This window comes from Xyrauchen texanus, chromosome 2, assembly GCF_025860055.1.
Source record: "Xyrauchen texanus isolate HMW12.3.18 chromosome 2, RBS_HiC_50CHRs, whole genome shotgun sequence".
Classification (NCBI taxonomy): Eukaryota; Metazoa; Chordata; class Actinopteri; order Cypriniformes; family Catostomidae; genus Xyrauchen; species Xyrauchen texanus.
The window spans coordinates 49,127,152-49,149,592 of record NC_068277.1 but is presented as its reverse complement, the minus strand read 5'-3'; the positions used below and the strand labels follow the sequence as shown (position 1 = coordinate 49,149,592).

At 38.8% G+C, this 22,441-nt stretch overlaps 1 protein-coding gene across 34 annotated transcripts in view; it reads right to left on the bottom strand.

Moving 5' to 3' along the window:
* LOC127658606 (cingulin-like protein 1) overlaps positions 1 to 22,441 on the bottom strand; it is a 46,203-nt gene that overhangs the window by 15,041 nt on the left and 8,721 nt on the right. For all 34 annotated transcript variants that reach the window (XR_007972413.1, XR_007972424.1, XR_007972419.1 and 31 more), the window contains exons 4-9: positions 20,206 to 20,311; positions 19,703 to 19,804; positions 19,220 to 19,368; positions 17,889 to 18,030; positions 17,490 to 17,702; positions 132 to 338 (exon numbers count right to left, since the gene is read on the bottom strand). Coding sequence is in view for 1 of the 34 variants with exons in the window: in XM_052147983.1 (XP_052003943.1) it covers positions 132 to 338; positions 17,490 to 17,702; positions 17,889 to 18,030; positions 19,220 to 19,368; positions 19,703 to 19,804; positions 20,206 to 20,311 (919 nt within the window). In the remaining 33 variants the exon portion in view is untranslated. The remainder of the gene's footprint in view (positions 1 to 131; positions 339 to 17,489; positions 17,703 to 17,888; positions 18,031 to 19,219; positions 19,369 to 19,702; positions 19,805 to 20,205; positions 20,312 to 22,441) is intronic.

The window sequence follows — 22,441 nt, the reverse complement described above, 5'->3', positions numbered from 1 at the left end:
TGCAATGGACCTCTCATGTACAGTACAACAAGTTTCAGCCAGTTGTCTGTGTGCCCATTGCCTTAAGGCTGTGTGTATGTTTAATGCAAGCATGTTTCTTTTCACACAGACAAAGAGAAAGTTAAAGGCACCTCCAGACGGCTTGCTCGCTCCCCCAGCCTGCTCTCTTGAATCTTGGCTTCATCAATAATGCGGTTGAGTTTGGCCACCTCGTTCTCCAGCTCCTGTGCCCTCCTGCGCAGCCTCTCCACCTCCTGAGACAGACGGCCCGTCTGGCCCTCGGACACCTTCCTTGCTGCCTCCACTTCCTCTTTTTCCTTACTGGTTGTGGTATTGTTCTAAAAAAAAAAAAGGTTACATACACTTACATTAGAACACTGCACCTTATGCACAACATCCTCTTTCAAACCTCTTATAACGACAATAACATTTCAAAATCGAACATGCGCAAAGCACCGAATACGAGTAAATAAAACGGGTTTGGCGAGTAAATAAAACGGTCGGTACTGTAAAACTGCAAATTTACACTGCAAAAAATATTTTGGTCTTATTTTCCAATAAAAATGTCTAAACATCCTTGAGAAGCAAAATTACTTATTTGAAAATAAGGCCCTTCCTCTCTGAACATGCCACACAGCTGCTTGTTTAGTCACTTGTCATAACTAGACTGGACTACTGTAATTCTCTCATTGCAGGCCTTCCTGCATGTGCAATTAGACCTCTGCAAATGATCCAGAATGCAGCAGCACGTCTGGTCTTTAATGAACTAAAGAGAGTGCATGTTACACCACTCCTTGTCTCTCTCCACTGGCTAATGGTTGATGCACATATCAGATTCAAGGCTCTGATGCTGGCATACAAAATAGTCACTGGGTCTGCTCCAGCATACCTAAAATAAATTCTGCAGAACTACGTTCCCACCAGAAGCCTGCGGTCGGCTAATGAGCAGCATCTTGTTGTACCAACACAAAGAGGCATTAAAACACTTTCCCAGACTTTCAGTTTCACTGTACCACATTGGTGGAATGACCTTCCCAACTCCATTCGTGAAGCTGACTCACTCTCTGTCTTCAAAAAACAGATAGAAACGTATTTTCCATAAGCACTTAACCAGTCACTCATAAAATTAATAAATAATACAAATTATCTACAGTACTGTGCAAAAGCCTTAGGCACATAAGATGTTTCGCAAAATAATTTGTCTTAAGATGGTTATTTATATCTTCAGCTTTAGTGCGTCAATAGGAAATATAAATGTTAGACTCCCAAACATTACTTTTGCAAATAGAAAAGATTAGAATAGAAGAACAGGGAGTCCTGCAAAAGATGTCATGTCCCCCACAGATCCCCCCACTGAACATCATGTCAGTCTGAGATTACATAAAGAGACAGAAGTAACTGAGACAGCTGAAATAGATAGAAGAACTGTGGTGAATTCTCCAAGAAGCTTTGATCATCTTATCTGCCAACAACCAAGAAAAGGCAAAAGGTGGTCACACTGAATATTGATTTAGCTTCTTTTTTTATACGTTTACTGGATTTTGTATGACATTTAGTGATAAATGAAAACACTTAAATGATAAGTGAAGACATATTCTCTATGCAACATTTTTCCCAAGTGTCTAAGACTTTTACGCGATAGAAAACAAAATATAATGCTTTATTACCATTTTCCGAACAAAGCCTTCCACAGTATAAAGATAGAAATGCACTAAAATATCACCTTTGCATGTAACATTAAACGTTTCCCAAAGTCTCAGTGAGAGTTTAACTAATTGAAAAACTAGTCAGTGTGTCTGTCAGTGTAATGACTCCGGGTGGACACAGTGCAAAGGTTTCACCCAAATCCAACCAGTGTTTATGCTCTATTAACGGTTAATGTGTTAATCGCAATTAAGAAAAATTATTTGTTATATAATTAATAATATCGCATGCATTAATGCATTATTTTTGACAGCTCTAGTTTAAATATTTTTAAAAAGAAAACAAGACAACCAAACTCAGTGAGAAAATATTTTTTTGCAGTGTCGGACCCTCGCTGAAGGTAAGTGGTGCACGATTAAAAAAAAAAAAAAAAACGTTGTCATTTACATGTCTTCTAATTAAATTTTTTCCGAACGACTTCTTTGTACCAAATGTATTATCTGAAGTTTATCCAAGATGCCTTTTTAAGTTTAATTTTCTCTAGAACTCCATGTGGCAATATTTCTCACTTTAAGCCACCAAAACAAAAATATGAGGAAGAAAATGGCAAACTATTCTTGTTTTTGTCAGGTGCAATTTCAAAGAGAGACGAAGAGAGAGATCTTGTATATGATGCTTTAAGTGACATAGTGACCTGCGCTGTCACAATTATATAAAAGAAAAACAATCCAGCCAAAAAAATTACGTTTTATGGCCAGTAAAAAAAAATATTCACCTGCCATTTGCTAAAAAAGTTAATTTTCTACCCTGAACACAACTGGGAGGAGCTGTGGGACACAAGTCCATAAAGTCTTGACACTGAATCCGTCTAAATAGAAGTGAGAGTGAGACAAAAGGCCTTTGACCCATTGACACCCTCTTCAATGATGTGGGCCAATATAAATGCAGTGAGTCACAGTGGGGGAACAGTGGTGAAGTTAAACAGAACGGCCCTGTCCAGTTCATTTGTGCCATCCATTCAGAGTTAGTAAAGCATGTCTCCACCAGTTTCTCAATGACTCAACCTGACACATTATATAGTTTCCTGATTCCTTAAAAGCCTTTTGATGAGTTACAGGTTTAGCAGACATCTCCGAACATGAACAAATTCCTTAATTAGGCTGTGCTCTCTTGGTGGCTGTCTCTTTGTTAGGATTTGGCTTCTGCTTGGTCAGTACTAGAGCACCCAGCATTCTTCTCTGCCAAGTTTCATGAATAGGGGAGACTGCCCTGTTGAGCTACTATGTGTATACAACACTACAGACACATTTTGTAATTCCAAACTCAATCTGCGATTTAGACGTCCAAGAAACCTATGGGCTTGATCGCCTGTGACACCTAAAACAGCATGCCAGAGCTTTTAGAGGGGCTTTTCAGTTAAAAAACTGAAAGGTTTAAAGCAAAGACAACTGTCATGCAACGATGGTCTCTTTATACTGTTGGTGACAGCTCAAAGATTACACAAAACACGGATGGTTCCAGAACTGGATGAGCAGGTAGTTCGTTTGCTCTGCATGAGGGAATGTGACATAACAGGTTTGGCCATCCGTTCAGTATAAATGTGGAAAAAGACTATGCTTGTATTATAAGCAAACAAAACTTACCGGACATAACTTCGATTTAATTGTGTGTCCTGTCTGAGACATGCTAATAGTAGTAAAAATGATCTTTGGGTGTCTCCCCCCCCAAGTGATGGTTACCATTACATTTCTTTAAAAGTTTTTTTTTAACTTGACACAGCATCTAAAAAGCATGGTGATCCTGCATGAAATACCGATAAAACAGTGAAAAAACAAAAACGTCGGTCTAGTACATGTTTACATACGACAATTAAAAAACAGACACAAACAGACATTCGGTGTGAACAGCCCCTTAATCTTAGGCCATGTCACACTTATGAGTTTTTTGTTGAAAATGCATCGATTTTGGTAAGTTAACATCTCTCAAAACAAAATTAAGACAATGGAAATGTGACAGCACAATGAAATTAAGCCACAACACACACACACACAAAAAAAAACATTTAGTTGTGTTGTATCTTATATCTGTTGTGCTATGGCTTTTCAGTTGTGTTGTGGTTTAATTTCAGGTGCTGTCAGCTTTTATTTGCTTTGCTAATTTGGTTGTGTTGTGCACGCCGGGCCACAGTAGGCCTTATGGTGTGTTCACGTCATGTCAGAATTAGCATAATTCCAGCAAATTCTAGAATTATATCCGAGAATTCTATGAAAGCTCCGACTAGACCCTCTTAACGTCATAATAAAAGAACCAAAAATAGCAGTTAAAAGTAGTTTACATATATTTCTGTTTGATATTGCATTTTATTATAGCCAATGTTACCTGGATTTCTTTCTTTGTTCCTTAACATTTTGCAAGAACATATACAGGTGAATGAATGCACTAATATTAATGTAATTAAATATTTAGCTGTAATCAGCAATGATGATTGATTCTGAACACTGAAAATGGCATTTTGGAAATATGAGTGTTACCATAAAAACAAAGAATTTCCAAGGTCAGAGAATGTGAACAGCTCAGTGTGGAATCTCAGAGTTGTCATCTTGTAATTTCAGTTAATCCGACACGACGTGAATGCAGAATTAGGCCCCATTGTATACCGTACTAGAGTGCTTTTTCAAAAGTAAACGAGGCAAAATTAATGTGTTTTCAACTGTTTTCGTATTGTATTAGTGTGGATGTGGCCTTAGAGTAATTATGCCCTACTATAGGTAAGAGACACCAGTGTGAGACCATAAAAGACAGTGTCTCAAATACCTGTGCCCTAATGGAGTGGAACTGTAATTGCAAACTCTGTGATTAGCCAACATCCGGACGAGGACACACTAGCTCTTTGTGTATGTGTGTGTGTCAATGTAAGATCATTCCTAGCCTAACAAAGCAGTAACTCATTAGTGGGTGGATTTATGTCTGCTCTGCTTACAGTTCAAAGTCCTGAAGCCCCTCTCTCTACAGCTCTAACCGGCCACTAATGCATTACTCATTAACCAAGACAACACACAAACTATCCGCAGCAAACTCCCACAAAATAAACCCAGCACTCTGTTATGCCACACACCACCCCAAACTACTGGGGCCTGGAGGTTGTTTTGGGGAGTGCCTTGCTAATATGTATCTAGCATAATAACAACCTTGAGGTACGGTCACTTATCTTTGTTTGCAAGACTGCAGAAGATAACAAACATTGACAAAGTGAGAAAAGACTAAGGGTGGGAATCAGCAGAGAACTTGAGAATTTAATAAAATACTATATCTGGGTCATGATATGATAATATGGTGCTTCTTTATGTTTAGTGTACTGAGATTCAAACCTGTGATAACCTTGTTTCTCATTCATCTTCATTGCAATTCAGGGACTTGGCTTTGCGCAATAAGTGCTGAACTTAATAAGTAGCGTAAGGAATAGGTACGTCGGTGTCGTTTAAAAAATGTCTTATGGTAGAATATCAATACATTATTGTGAGGTAAACATTGCAATTCTTTGAAATATAAATTTTTCCCTCACCTCTAGCAAAGACCTCTTTTGAAAAATATCACAACACTTTTGTTCACACAAAAGATTAGCCATGTCATGACCTGAGGCGGCTTATCGTGATGTCGGTGTCCTTCATAGTAGGTTACCATAGTTTAAATATGTCAATTTGCTCTTCCCTTATGAGGAGAAAGAACGTCTGGAAACATTCTGCCACTGATAAACTACAGGACAAAGAGATAGTGCTAAGAAACTGTTGCATTGGGGGAAACTCTGAATGAACTCTGTTTGTATTTAATGAACATTCACACATTCCCTCTCCCCCATGCCCCAGTTCCAGCAATCAGCTCCACGAAATGCTTCAGCCTCAATAGAAAGAGAAAGAGACCGAGCAGCACTCCTACGGAGCTCTCTGTTTGCTTTGTGTTTCCTTTCTTGACAGAGGCATTAAAAAGACTCACAGATGCAGGAGAGTAGTGTGTTCTGAATGGTGTTGAGCATTAACTAGCATTGTGAAAGTGTTTAAAAGGCTTAAGAATAACATTGACTTCAACTCACAGCAAGGACATGGAGCATCCCAAAGCTTTGCAGTCCTAACCTTTGTAGCACCGTTTATTACCAAAACAATCACTGAAACTGATAAATCTGTCTAAAGCCATCCCAAATTCACTGTGTGAAATTATTTTCTACTTCCCTTGCACTACAGCAACTCCAAAGAGCTAAATCTCTTTAATCCACTCTCAAATCATCCAGGTTTACATGTCAAATGTATAATCTGAGTGGGTACAACATAATCTTAAAGCCAGAAAGGAAAGCAAATTTAATCACAGGTCAGCCCCACTGTAATCCCCAATGGACTGTCTCTGTCACACTATCAGATGTATTGGATGCAATGTATAGTCTTTCTCCGACTTAGATTCAAGTATTTGGTATGCGCTCCATTTGCTGTAATGATAGCACGCACTCGAGGAGGCATAGAAGTTTGTGCAAACCCTGATGATCTAAAGAGCATCTTGTGTGCGCCAATGAAAGCAAGGAAATCAGATCTATTTGCAGATGAGGTACCAAGTTCATGTCACAAAGTTACATACATTTGATAAGTGGTCGACCGATCTGGGCTTTTTCAATGGCCGATGTCAATACTGATATCTGGTAATCAGTATGGCCAATTAGCTATATAAATGCCGATAAACAATACAATTAACAACAGCAAATCAGATGTACACGAAATTTATTGTAAGTGAAACATACACTTATTTTATGCAATATTTACTGAAATTTACATAAACTAGAAAAGATAAAACCTTAAAACAGAAAGCGTTCAAACTCTATTGGTAGATTTTGGAACTGACACAAGGGAATGTTAACACTTCGGTTATTCCAAGCGAACACCGTTATCTGATGATGCTGTTAAATCACAAAATGACCAAATATCGTTCGATTATTTGGCCTATCACTACATTTGATTTGCAACCTAGATAGATATAGCTTCAAAATACTTAAATATATTTTGTCATAATTTTGATGTCATAACTTTTCTCCTAGTCAATAATAAAAGTGGTAACACTGTATAGCTGTATGCAATTAATTGTACATTAAAATGTGTTTAACAGACAATGTAAGGGAAACAAAATGTTTGTTAAAACTGTTAAAAGTAATTGTTACATTCCAAGATAATTCAGTAGATTATTATTCCATATTTTTGGGATTTCATTACTGGTACACCCAAGATTTCCCAATAAATTGCTAAATTACCTTTATAAGCAAATCACATCAATAGGGCTGGGTATCGAGTTCGATACATTTTAGGCACCGACCGAATTGCCTCCAAACAATCGAGTATCAAAAAATGTCTTGTCGTTCGGTACCAAATTTCGATACCTAAGGCGTTAATCTTGTCAACGTCAGTGATATGCATGTAGCATGGTAGATGTGCCCAAATCTAAAAGTGCCGGTGATTTGCTGTGCTTAGGCATCAAGGAAAATCTTGCTTACGCAGGTTAAGCCCAGAGACTCGGCTCACATGTGAGGTTGTAGTGTGTGTGTGCGTCCCAACACCCATAGATGTAAAAGAAGTGGAAAAGATAAAAAGTGTGGCTACATATCACCAGGCTCGATGCCAACAGCGACACTACGACTGGGACACTGACAGGTAAGGTTAACTTTTAGCAAACAAACCAACAAACAAAATCTGCTAACTTGTAGTGGTACATGTTTGTGTAAATGTTAAATTAACTTTTCAGATATTGTTTGGATGTATGGCTATAAATAGCTAGCTAAATTGATGTTAGAAATGCTTTAAGGTTGACCGTAACTGATCAAGTTTAACGTACATTAAGGATAAGTACGTTTTAACAAGATAACTAGTTTAGAGTTGGCTGAATTAACAGTTTAGCTTTCTTGTTTAGTTTTTTTTCCTCTTCACATTAATGTTATAGCCTTTACCCCTGCCGACCCTGGCAAGAGGAGACCAGAAGTCTCAGGAGATGAGTCTGAGTCTGTAAAAAAAGTGAAAAAAACAAACTGGAAAAATAAAACCAATTTTTTTTAGGTAATGTTTAATATTTTTAATCTAGTTAAAATGGATTTCATAAAATTTGTTTCGAAAAACGTATCGTTTAGGAACCGGTATCAAAGTCAAGGTATCGGAATCGAACTTTTTGGAACGATACCCAGCCCTACACATCAACAACATTGTTTCAGCAAACTACATTTGTAAACACAGTTTATTACCCTGGGTATTGATACAGATTTGATTTGTTTTTCATTATTTTGGTCACATTTAAGCTTTTTAAAAATTAACAAATCCATGTATTCCATCAATAAATATTATATTGCATATATTTTATTTGTTGTTTAATGCATAATTTATACTATTTACAAGAATTTACATTGATTGGTAGATTGGTAATAAGCTAAAAATGTATTTAAAAAGTGTCTTAAAAGTCTTGGGTATACCAAGTTTTTCTGCGTGCCATATCGGATCGTGCTCGGCCGACAGTACTGCTTTTCAAAGTAAGCTCTTTTGACCGTGAGCAATTCCGAACACGTTTGACACATGCGCACTACGACTGGTTTGTGATACCTTTTTAGTACAGTCAATGACAAATGCATGTCTGCGAGTCGAGTAAATCTGGGCCGCGTGCAGACAGTCTGTGTGGACTGTCAGCAACGTGGAAAACCGAAGTACACTTTGGCTTTAAGATGATGAAGATCTGTGAAGATCATCTGTAAATTAGCAAATAAAACAATAGATGACTCTAATGGCTTCTTTACCTCTTCCATGCTATTCGTGATTAGAATGTTTATTTTTTCCTTGTTTTTGATCAAATATTGACTGTAAAGAACAGACAGGATATGAAATGACACATTAAATGAGAACTGGATTGCGTAGATCTCACTTTTGGACACAGTTCGAGTGAAATCAAACTTTTACTCTCAACATGCAGGGAAAGGATGCTGAACTTCTTCAACACTATACTACTCAATTTGCTGAGTGGCTAGTCGCAAATTTGGTCTCATATGTGAGTGATTTGTAGAAAGTTTAACAGAGTAAATGATCGATCTTGGGATTTAAGAATCGATATGAAGATCACGACGCAGTGGAAAATCTGTATATTTACCCAGTCCTAGAGACAACACACAAATGACTGCAAATATATGACGTTAAACATTATCATGACATTAAATTGCAACCAAAATGCCACATTAATGATGTCAAATATAAAAACAATATACAAGCAGTAATTTCACCCACATTAAACTTAAAATAAGCTAAATAGCAGGAAATCATATTCTCCTAGTTTCCAAAATTCAGTGCTGTTTTTACCATCAAGCTTGTGTTTTCACTGAAATGGCCAAGACCAATTAGTCATCTATTCCTATGTGACCTCTCTTTACGTGCCAGGCCATTTTCTCAAGAAAAGCAGTGACTTGACAGAAAGGCATAGAAACATAAGCAACAGGTCATCCACAGTGCTTGAAATGTTATCATCTGAGCACAAAGTGTTAAGTCTTTGAATGCTGCAGACCAAACGACTTCAGCTTCTACATAATTCGGTCCACAATTCAGTCGGTGCCTAAAATGTATCGAACTCGATACCCAGCCCTATTGATGTGATTTGCTTATGTAGGTAATTTAGCAATTTATACGGGTCTGTTACTTCATCCTGGTAGTTTATGTTACAATAGCTTTGCTTGTGAACAAAGAACACCAACACAAATTTTCAGAAGCTGGACGAAATCCTGAGGACTGGCGGGAGTTGCTCAAAATGGAAATGAAAAAGCACTGCAGGAAAAGCACTGGCCTTTTTCCAGTAAGCGTATAATGCCTGTAATACGTTCCTCTCCTCATTCAGGGAGGGAGAGAAGAAAATATTTTCTCTGGATGAGGAGGAGGGTATTGTTGATGCTAAGCAGCTGCTGTGGGGTTTAAGTGCAAACGGCTTTACTCATTTCAAAAGGTAGCCAGAGAGACGTTGGGAAGAACAGGTGAAATTTACTTAAAGCCATTTCTTGCTTGCAAAACTTAAAACCTTTGATGACATGTTAGGCATGTGTGTGTTTTTTCATTGTTGTCTGAAAAGCATCAAAATGTAATCGACTGACAGCACTAGTTTTTTAGATGCAGATTTTGAAAGTGCTAAAATTTGACACTATATAAACTTCCATAAACTAAAATGTATTTCCATCTTAGGAAAGAAAAAAAAAACCTTATATAACAATATAGTGCTTTAATAAAATTTTTCCAAACAAAGCCTTCCACAGTATAAAGATGGAAATGTACTAAAATATCACCAATTCAAGTTACATTAAACGTTTCCCAAAGTCTAAGTGGGAGGTTGACTAATTGAAAGAAGTAGTCACCCCATTGTTTGCATATCCATTGCAATGGACATTAAATTTCTTAAAACTCTCATCCTATAAATGTGCCTTAAATAGGCTGAAAAATACTTGATTTATTTCATTTTGTAAATGCTAAATGCGTTTTGGTTAGAGCTGTCAGAATTAACGTGTTAACGCACGCGATTAAAAAAATGTTTAACGTGAACATTTTTCATTATCGCGATTTATGCATTTAATTTGTGACCAGGTAACCCAGAAGGCAAAAATGGGGCCCAGAGTTATTCTCATTCAGGCTCTATACACTATAATAGCACTTGAATAGAACTGAGAGGCAGGTTAGGCAAAAACCTATTCCAGATTCAAAATAAACTTCACACAGACACACATCAATGCCTCCTTAATGAACAGTGCAGATATCACTGCCTCGCTCCAAGCACTTTCTAACTCACCAAAGCTAACAAACTAAACTCTAGCACTGTGTTACATTCTGTCCCAACTTTAAAATCAAAGCCAAAAAGTTTGGACTCAGTTGGTGCCTGTGCTAAATCCTTAGCTTTGTGCCTCTGTTTTTAATCCCATAAAGGCAGGAGCCCTGATGGGTTGACCCCCTCTGCTGAGCTCGCCGTGGGGGGTTTGTAGGGTTCCAGGACCATACACATCATCTGACAGCAGGGGAATGGCTCTGCAGGACAGTGAGAACAATGGCAGAAGAATCCAGGCCAGAGCTGCAATGAGCTCAGACTGTAGCAAGGACCCTTTTGGCACTTTTCCACTGCACGTTACGGTTCGACTCGCCTCACCTCTACTCTACTCGCTTTACGTTTATGAGCTTGCATTTTCAATGCAGTTAAGTGCCCCTCAACGTGGGTGAGATTATAGGCTGATCATCATAGTTGCACCGCCTCTACTGCCCTGACATCATCTTAAACACAACACAACACAAACTAACCAAAACAATAACACGACCACTAGCTGTCACCACTAGCCCTCATTGGGCTGCATAAAGCAGTTTTGGTGATTTTACACAAGTATAACGGTTAAATTTGCCTGGTTGTTTTAGAAGCAAGCTTCCAGTAGCTGGTCAAATAAATAAAGTGAAGCTTTCAAGCAGAGTATAGAGTTAACATAACAAAACATACCATACTCCATCATGGATCAACGCCAGTCCAGGGCACTCTCCCTCCCATTGCTCACCGGTTTAGATAGCGTCCATTTGGTCGAACCACTTCCACTTTTCCTTGATGGTTCTGTAGTCTCTTTTCCCTACATTGTGTGTAGGTCAGGTGGTAGCCGTGTGCGGCCAACAGCTGAGACACTTCCTGAGAAACTTTTTCGTTTCGCTCATCGCTAACGAGTGGACCATCTGCACCTTGTTTATTGATCACGGCATGGTTTTGCGCACAGCCATTTCTTTTTTCACAATTCGAAAGTCGCGTGTACAAATGAAGAAGAAGAATCCTTTATAGAATAGAATCCTTTATGATAGTGAAATGATACTGTTATCGCTGTTGCTAACTTTAAAACTAGCAGGTTGATGTTGCATGTCAGAAATCCAGTGACGCTGGTAGTGACGATTCAGTCAACATTAAGTTTCATTGTACAAAAAAGATGCGATGAAAGTGAACAGTGATTGAGGCTAACAAAAAAATCCTTTTGTGTTCCACAGGAGATAGAAAGTCATACAGGTTTGAAACAACATGAGGGTGAATAAATGATTACAGAATTTTCATTTTTGGGTGAACAAGCCCTTTGAAGCAAAGACTTATGTCTTCATAGAATCCAGATGCACGCAATTCCTTTGAAGCCTGTATTTGCTTATATCTGGCTGTTCTTCACTTTATCTAGTTTTGGTTCTTTTTCCATGTAAAACATCACTCTGTTTGTCTATATCTCTCTACCTTCCCACTCCATTTCCCTCACCCACTCTATCCGTCCAGCTGAAACACCACAGGACAGGCCGGAACAGTATGCCATCACAACCTGAGGAAACACACCACGTCCTGTGAGACTATCTGCTCCCCAAACAGCCCCAAATAGACAGTCACCACTGCATATCAACCACGGCCTAAATAATAAACAAATACATTGCACAGAGTATGTGCAGCACTCAAAAACTGGAATCAAATGCACCATATACATCCTGGTATCATATATATCCTGATACCAGCATGCTATGCAATATTGATTTTGGATTTTTACTAGTGATCGAGCGATATTGTTTTTTCAATGACCAATGCAGATATCTCGAGATCAGCGCGGCTGAGGACGATATAATTGAAATTTATTGGGTCGACTTATTTGATTGCACAAGCAGTGTTCCAAGAGGTTTGATACTTTTTACAACATTACTAGTTTGTATGCATCACTCCTGCATGTTTTCCGGTTTTTGGAACCTTTTTCATTTGCGGAGAAAAATATACAAACTGGCCAAATTTTTCAGAAACAATGAGCCTGTGTACATGTTCACCAGTATGCTGACAACTCCCAAAAATCAGCTTATTTATAATAAAAATTAAAACAAAAATCAGACAAAACAAGAAAACCACGTTTACATGAGACTTAAAATAATAATGTTATGGCACTTTTCCACTGTACGTTACGGTTTAACTCGCCTCAACTCTACTCGCTTTTCTGAGCTTGCATTTCCACTGCAGTTTAATGTCACCTAAACGTGGGTGGGATTATAGGCTGATCGTCATAGTTGTGCCGCCTCTACTGCCCTGATATCATCTTAAACATGACACAAACTGACCAAGACAATAACACGACCGCTAGCTGTAGGCTACTAGCTCATTGTGCTGCACAAAGCAGTTGTTGCATGGTGATTTTACACAAGTGTAACGGTTAAATTGGCCTGGTTGTTTTAGAAGCAAGCTTCCAGTAGATGATCAACTAAATAAAGTGAAGCTTTCAAGGAGAGTATAGAGTTAACATAACAAAACATACCATCCTCCATCGTGGATCAACACCAGTCCAGGGCACTCTCCCTCCCATTGCTCACCGGTTTAGATAACGTCCATTTGGTCGAACCACTTCCACTTTTCCTTGATGGTTCTGTAGTCACTTTTACATTTTTTTTTTAACTTTTTCCTACACTGTTGGTAGGTCCAGTGGTAGCCATGTGCTGAGAGATTTTTTCGTTTCACTCAATTGCTAACGAGTGGACTGTCTGCACCTCGTTTAATGACCACGGCGTGGTTTTGCGCACAGCCAATTCTTTTTCTCACAATTTGAAAGTCGTGTGAACAAATGATACTGTTATCGCTGTTGCTAACTTTAAAACTAGCGTGTTGATGTCCCGTGTCGGAAAATCCAGTGATGCTGGTAGTGACGATTCTCCCTGACCAATCAGCGATCTGCAGGATTTTGACGTCACATTTAGTATCGGCTCGGCTCGCTTGGAACCTCCACCGGTGGTACTATCAGGTACCAGGTACTATCCACAGTGGAAAACCCCCAAAAAAGCGAGTTGTACCGTGCAGTGGAAAAGCCACATTGTTCTTCCCTTTTGACATCAAACCATGACAAGGCCGGCACACAATGCGTACATAGGATAAGTCATTAAGAACACCGGTAACGGTGTTTACACGCAATACGAAATCAGGGTTTATGGGCAAAAATGTACCCGTTTAGATTGGTGTAATCTTAAGCTGTTTGAGATCTAACACAGGCAAAAGAAAAAACATTTAATGCATTTACATGACCTCACGTTGTCGGCTTATTAACTCTTTCCCCGCCAGCGTTTTTAAAAAAAGTTGCCAGCCATCGCCAGGGTTTTTGACGATTTTCGCTAAATTTTAATGGCCCGCAGAATATTTTCTTCCATGAATATATGAAGATGCTACATATCAAAATAAAGATCTGAGCCTCTGCTTTTAGGCAAAAAAAAAACGATTTTATTTTATCTTCATTTGTTCTTTTTTATTGCCACTTGAACAGAGGTAGGTTTTGTCAAAAACAACATTTCGGACAAAAAGCTGAGAAAAAGGCATTTTTATCAAACAAGTGCTTTAGTATTAGTATGGTGTTCCACTTCACGTTTGAGACGATCGAAGTCTGTTTCTTTGATCAAAGAGTTGGGTACTCTTTCAAAACATGCGTGCGGGTCTTCCTTACCGTATACCACCTAAAACACGGATACCCGGAAAATTCTGTGTTTGGCGGGGAAGCGTTTTTTCATAAAACCCGGAAAATTCCGTGTTTGGCGGGGAAAGAGTTAAGCATAATCTGTGTAAAGGCGCGGTCACACATACCTTTGCAAGGTGAAATTCCACAGGCCATCTAAAGGGGAAAATCGCGTGATAGACTTCCGGTGGCGAAGAATTTCCCCAGAAATTATTTTATTTACGGAGATAACAACCTCCACGTTTTAACATAGGAGAGTGTGTAATGGTCAACTAGCATGTAACGACCATAACGTTTGCAGATCCCATACAAATTAATAAGAGCAGCCTTAAACTGACACCTACCTGTCGCAAAATTGTCTTTGTCTTCTCTTATAAAACAGCAATTTTATTGCAGTAAATTCCACACATAGTTAATTCCAAAAGGATTGTTTAGTGCAAAACATAATTAAGATTAGAAGACAGAATTAATTAAATGATGAGCCATTTCCTCACAAACAGACACCCATTAAAAAGCAACGCCATCTTGTCTCCTTACCAGTGTATCGCCCATAGAATCTCTATGGGACCGCCGTGTTATGCTACTTTCTGCCATGCTTGTAGGCTCCCTTGATAGAAGGTATCTGATTTCCCCATGTGGATTTCACAAAGAGTTCAAGTTTGGTGAACTTTGACAGGCAAATTCGCCATGTTGACAGATGGGAAGTTGCTCGGTTTGGCAGTGACTACTGTGTGGGTGGTGCTTTGTATACAGCAGTTCTTTTTAACTTAAGTTCATGGAGTATAAAGTGCAGCATTAAAAAGAGGCTGCTTAACAATAAAGTTTTAGCTGGTTTCACACGCGCTCACAGTCCGCCCAAGATGTCTTCAACAGTGTAATTTTGACCGTGCCTCAAGAATGTGCTTGTAAATACACTCAATATATACATTTTTTGGCACGATTTCCTCCCCTTTTTTCCCTAATTTGGAATGTCCAATTCCCTCAATCTGGGTGGGGGAGGACGAATGTCAGTTGCCACCGTGCCTGAGACATCAATCCTCGCATCTTATTACGTGGCTTGTTGAGCGCGTTACCGTGGAGACATGGCGCGTGTGGAGGCTTCACGCTATTCTTCGCTGCATCCACGCAAAACTCACCACACGCCCTACCGAGAGCGAGAACCACATTATAGCAACCACGAGGAGGTTACCCCATGTGACTCTACCCACCCTAGCAACCGGGCCAATTGGTTGCTTTGGAAGCCTGACTGGAGTCGCTCAGCACGCCCTGGACTTTACTTGCGGAGCTACCCAGGCCCCCGTAAACGCAATCAAAATGTATTTATTGCTTATAAAACTGTTGTATAAAAGCAATATCACATTTCTAATATTCACTGATATTACAATGCTAATGTTACGTTATATTATTCTTAAATATTCTAAATAAAATTTAAATGACAGCAAATTAGATCTACGCAATTGCTGACATGAAATAAACTTGATTATTTACACAATAATCACTTACAATTCACAAAAAAACAACACTTGTGAATCGGTAAGACTCAACCAATGATCTGAGATAATCTCAAAATGGCCATATATCAGCCATTTAATCAGTCTACCGCTAACATTTAGTCATTATGTTCAAACCGAAAGATCTGGTTTGAACACCAAATGCATACATGCAAAAACACAATGGTGAAGGTCCAGTTTTTCTGGAGGATAGTTCCGAATAAGAAAAAGGGACAGGGCTAATGGAACAAGGAGATAATCTGGTCACACTGACACTGAACCATTGAGAATCAGGAATCTTTTGCTTAGTGGGGGACACTGTGGCCCCCAACCATTTCGGGCCTCCCTCTTGCTTTTAGGGAAAAGCAACTGTACCTTTATATGCAGCAGTAAAATGGAACTGCATTACAGACTATAGCTATTATCTACTAAAGATTTTCACATTGCTGATTACTAGAGCTTTGTTCAAACATCTTCATATGGTGTATTGGGAAACCTGTGATCAATTATGTAAACTCTAATGCAAGTATAGGAAACTACAACATGGGGAATAAATTACAAAGGAAAACAAATCAAGCTAACCTTTTTGTATAGACCCCCCCCCCCCATTGTGTCATCTGTAATAGCCCTAGTCTGCACAGTGACCCACTTATTGGCCATGTGCAATAGCCACTGCTATTTGCATTTGAAACAAACCCATCATTTATTTTCAAAGAAAGAGAGGGGAGAAGAGAGGGACAGAGAATAGCTATCCACCCCATCAGTGCCTCATTAGATTAGTGACGGCCTGCCACTGCAATTAAGCAGTGCTAAACTCTGTTTACTGCTTCACCCTTCAATGTTCCTCCACATGGGGCCTTCCCTCCAACACTATAGCCATAAAGAAGAGGCGCATGGTAACACTCGTTCAGCTTGATGGCTTGGTCTCTCTTTTATATGCCCAGAAAACCAATATCCGTAAATAACGAAAATCGGTAGATAGATAATAACAATAAAACGAAGCACTTTTCACCTGACATCTGGATGTACGTAGTTTGCAGCTCTATTACAAAAATAAACACAATAAGCCAGTGTTGCACCAGATTTACTGTGGCATCGGACCAAGATATTATGGCTTGTCTGTTTACTCTTTTAAAATCTAAACGGAGACAACAATGGCCTCCTTTGGACAGGAAGTTCCTTTGTTGCAAAAAGGAAGTGAGCTAAATTGCAAGCTAAAATAAATAGTAGTAGCACATTCAGATAGATGAGGACATGTAGGAGCTCTGCCAAACACAAAAAGGACCCCTGTGGACATCCTCGGACTACCTCGATTACTACCTCACTCTTCCTGTTTTTTCTATTCTGCAATTCATTTCTTCAATCATGCTGGAATCTCACCTGTTTCCTTCAGTTCTGCACCTACTGCTTCTAAGCTGGTCTTTCTCATCTGTCTAGCAACCTCTCAAAAACATTCAACAAAAATGTGGTTGATCAAACACACTCAATTTTTTTGTCAATATTGAGAATAAGACTAGTTGTTACAAGCAAGTCAATATGAAATTTGATTTTCTATCAAATCTGACGACAAGGCTGATAATCTATAAATAGCTGAAAGTACCATAGTGTACCTTCTTTCAAAACCATATCAAGTGTAAATCAGATTATTGTGATCGAATATTGAAGTTTAACTGAGAGTTACAAATAATAGTCTTAATATATGTCATGATTATAACATTATGCCTTTCTAGAATACTTGATCAGGACTGGTCAATCGCAGCATTCTGTGGTAAAATATTTGGACTGTATAAGGACTGCTAGACTGTTTAAATGATTGTTTTGCAGAAGTACTGTAAGTATATACTTCTGTAGATCACCTGTTTGACTTCCTCCACAGCCGTTTGCAGCTTACGGATCTCCTTTTCATATTGCTCTCGAAGTTTGTCCACCTCTTGATCGTGAGTTGCCACTTCGTCCTTCAGAGCTCCTTTGAGGGCGGTCAGCTCCCTCTCGCGCCGCCTCAGCACATCTTCCTGCTCCTCTTTCACAAGGAACAGATCCTGGAGGTCTAACTTTAGTTGCATCAAGTCCTAGAGAAGACAATATATGGTTAGATTTTAAGCATCATTGTAATATGCAAATTGCTTTGTTCTGTGATGCTATAAATTGTTGGCTTAATAAATAAAGAGCTTTTAATACGTTATGTGAATGAAGCTTGCAATTAATGTCATCTATGTGTATTAAAGTGTATTATTCTGTACTGTTTTGTCCTGTACCTCCATCATGGCCTCTTTCTCTGTGCTGTCTGTTTGAGACTGTTTGGCTCCATCCAATTCATCATGCATCTCTGAGAGCTGGTCCTGCAGGTCTCTGATCTCAGTCTGGTACTGCTCTTTCTCCATCTTTACCTGAAAGAGTCTGACATACACACACAAACACATTCAGAATACATGCATACTTAAGTTAAACAAGAGACAGCTTGCCTGGCTCATACCTGTATTTTCTACCTCTACCAGTCCAAAGTCCAAACCATCATCTCACAGAGGATACTACAGAATACATATGGGTCAAGATGGCCGAATAGTCACTCAACAATTACCTTAACTAGTTTATCAAATTTTTGTCAATAAGTTTTGATATTTTTTAGTGATGCTTCTAGACGATATGTCAAGTTAAAAGTAGTTTTAAATACATCTCAATTCTGTTCCATTACATTACTCTCCATCCAGCCATTTATTAACGCAAGAACACACCTTAAAGAATAGTTACCCATAAAAATTTTTTAATTCACTCATTTACTCACCCTCATGCCATCCCAGATGTGTATGACTTTCTTCTGCAGAACACAACGAAGATTTTTAGAAGAATATTTCAGCTCTGTAGGTCCATACAATACAAGTGAATAGTGATCAAAACTTTCAAGCTCCAAAAAGCACATAAAGGCAGCATAAAATAATCCATAAGACTTTTGTGTTTTATCCATGTCTTCAGAAGTGATATGATAGGTGTGGGTGAGAAACAGATCAATATTTAAGTCCTTTTTTACTATGAATCTCCACTTTGAAAGTGGAGATTCATAGTAATAAAGGTTTGAAATATTGATCTTTTTCTCACTCAAATTGATTGCATCACTTCAGAAGACATGTACAGTATTAAGTAAGTCTTATGGATTTCCTTTATGTGATTTTTGGAGCTTGAAAGGTCTGGTCACCATTCACTTGTGTGGCATTGTATGGACCTAGAGAGTGGAAAATATTCTTCTAAAAATCTGTATTTGTGTTCTGCAGAAGAAAGTCGTACACATCTGCGATTGCACGAGGGTGAGTAAATGATGTGTGTGTGTGGGGGTGGGGGTGAGAGAAGGGAAATGGGATAAGGACATACTCTAACCTGGGTCTCCATGAGCCCAGAACTCTTTTATGTCTTTAGCATGTACACAGCCCACTGCTGTAAAGCTGCTTTAAAACGATGTGCATTGTGAAATGCACTATACAAATAAAAATGACATCACTTAGTATAGTAATGCAGCTTTGACCGACTAGACAATTCTGAAAATGAAGTTTTGCACATCCCTACTAGCTCCTTAGCCCATAAGACTGTGTCTTACTCCTCCAGTGTAGTTCGCAGGTCATTCTCTGTTTTACTAAGCTTGTCGCGCAGTCTGCTGCACTCTGCATGACTCTGGTCCAGCTCTCTCCGCAAGTCCTTCATTCCCTCTCCCACCTTCTGTTGAGTCTTGCTCAAATCGCTGTGCTTCTGCAGAGAGGGACATAATAAGACATGACACCAATGACACGAAATGACAAGGATCTTACTGAACCTTTCACCCCACAGGATGGCTAGAATCATTGTCTGTCTAAGACACCTGATGGCTTTTTTTGGATTTAAGGCCAGTCTTTCTAATAAGCCAGTAATTGGTTAATTTGATTATTTGTCTTAAGGGGTGATAGGAGTGGGATTTTCAGTCTACACATAAGCTTCTAACAGACTGGCTAAACAGACAGAGCAGGGGTCCAAGGTGCAGTTGACGAGTTAAAGTTGTAGAGGTATTAGTTGATAGAGAATGCACTGGCAAGCTCAGAATATTTACCTTGCTTTCATCGTCAATCTGTTTCTTAAGATCAACCATCTCTTTTTCCAGTGTTGCTTTCTGCTCTTGAAGGGCTTTAGCCTGGGCAGCAATGTCTGGAGACTGAGAGAGAAATGTTTATGTGCAACCGAGATTTCCACAACACAATGTCACAGCAAAGCATGCATTTGATATATAAATCACACTTCTGTTTTAATCAGTGGGATATCTCATTTTAATTTACTATTACACCGTTCATTCTTTTATAAATGTGAGCATCTAAACCCCAAATATACAGTGAGAAAATTTTGGATTTTGGTTGGTGCAATGTGGTTTGTGGCACCATGTGCTCTGATTTTGCTGGCATATGTTTAAACATTAGCCATGACTATGCCATTCGCTTAGTAAATAACCCCAGCAGGCCTTTATACTTTCTCCAAGAGAGAGACTAAGGCTCTCTTATAAGAGGCTAACAGTCTAAGCTGTTTGTTGAAACCAATTACAATGCCACAACAACAGCTCACTTTGTTGTCCCCTTGCACGTTCCCTGCTGCCCGTGACTTCAAGGTCTGGATTTTTTCGAACACCAGGTTGACCTTCCTCTTTGTAGTGTCATCGTTATCATTGCTCCTGCAAAACAAGACACAAAGTGCTTAGGTTTATTAGATGGTTTGAAAGTCTCAAGCCATTTCACTGAGCCAACGTGTGTATTTGTGGATCAGAGTATAATCCCTGACATTTCGGGATCTGGCTCTTTGCCAGTTTTGAGAGTACAGAGTACTGAGCTTTGATGGGTCACCTTATGACCTGCCCACCCTAATTACTTTCTTCTGTTAACAAGTCACATGCCTGGGAATGTGTGTCTGAGCAGGTACGCGGATGCCTGCATGTTCTCAGGGCACTCAAGTGATGCATCAGTGAAAAAAAGCACAGAACACTGGGTTACTGCCATGCGTATAAACCAGACTGGAGTGTTGAGTTACATTTCACAAAGAGAGAGGAGAAACCAATAGACCAGCAACACCTCTCTTTAAAACATACACACCTCCCAGAGAGGAGACTGTTATTAACGGTTTCATGACGTAAGCTGATGTTGCCAGCAGACAGATGTCATTTCAGAACATTGCTGACAAATGACTTTGTTTTGACCTAGCTTCATTACAACCATCACCGAACCTTAACCGGCCTCCGCTACGGCACGTGTCAGTGAATGGTAACTAACCACAACCTCAGGACAAGTCTCGTCTGTTGTGCTTGTTAATAAAGGTTGCCATTGACCAGGAGATATCTGATCCGAGATCTGCTGGACTTCACAGGGTTCACAGACATTGATGTATAATCTGCTCACCTCGCCTCCCTCCACGCAGCACACAAGGAATGCAGAGAGGGCGTAATTTTTGACTTCAAGAATATGGAGTTTAGGGAGGGCATGGTTTCAGCCATTCACTTGAGCAGGTTGGGTTGTTTGGCACCTACTGCATGCTTTTGAAGCTGTGCAGTGATCATGCAGGATATAAAGAGAGTAGGATACAACTTTTGTTTTAGGGATATAACTATCAATTATTTTGATAATTGACCGATCTAGTAATTATTAGAATGATTAATTGACTATTCAGGCAATTATTGCAGTGATTATTCAGACAATGAAAGAATATACAATAAGAGTTTTTTTTAAATTAGTTTATAATTATAATTTATTTCAATATCTTCTGCAGTATATCTGTTCAAGTTTATATTGGAAAGATATTCATTTTCCAAAAACAAGCAAGACTAAATAAAAGCTTATTTTGGTCCTTCTTTAACACAAAAAAACAAACTCTCTTCTCAATAGAGCTTCATATTAGGGCTGAAATGATTAGCCAACATTGAAAAAAATAAAATTTACGTAACATGAGATCACATTAAACTCTAATGATAATGCGTGAGAGCAGCACTACAGTTCACGCCTGAATGAGGAGAGGAAGAATTACACAGCTCACAGTCTAGATGCACTATAAACAGATTCAGGTGATGTAGATCACAAAGTATGAGAGAATTATAATGCAAAAATACAAAATAAGTAAATACAGAAGCACACTCATTGTGGAATAAGTGAATAAGCTGGAGCTGCAGGTCCCCTGAAGCAAAACTTGCATATCGAGCGTCTTTTAAAAGTCTTTAAAAATGTACATCTTTAATACAGTTATATTTAATGCGTTATTGCTTTATTAAAATTCAAATAATATGGAAGCAGATCATGTAAATAACTACAAACTCTGAAACTGGCATTTCTCTGTGCGGTCAGCGCCTCTTCTATGAGTTGAGCGAATGCCCCGATCTAAGAGGGAGAGATTGAAACTGCACCACTGTCGCGGGGATGCTCGTCCCACGAGTGCACGCTTTATGCAGCTAGATTATAACGTGACTGCTTGCAACTTATTGAATCATAATATATGTGTCACTGCATTTCTTATCGTGAAGAAAATTGACAATACGCAGCTTTATTAATAAGAGAGAGTTAAATATGGATTGAAGTAAACAAAAAGGTGAGAGGGCAGTCTTTGCCCAATTATACACTGCAACAAAATACGTTTTTGATTTGCTTGGGCTTGTTTTCCAATAGAAATATATAAAACTCTTTTAAAACAAAGTACATTTTCTTTAGAAGCTATACTTTAGACTAAAAAAATGGTTATCAGAGAATGTTGAATATAATATTAAATTTACAAATATTGTAAAATATCTAAAAATCCTTTAAAAAATTAAAACGATGCATTCACC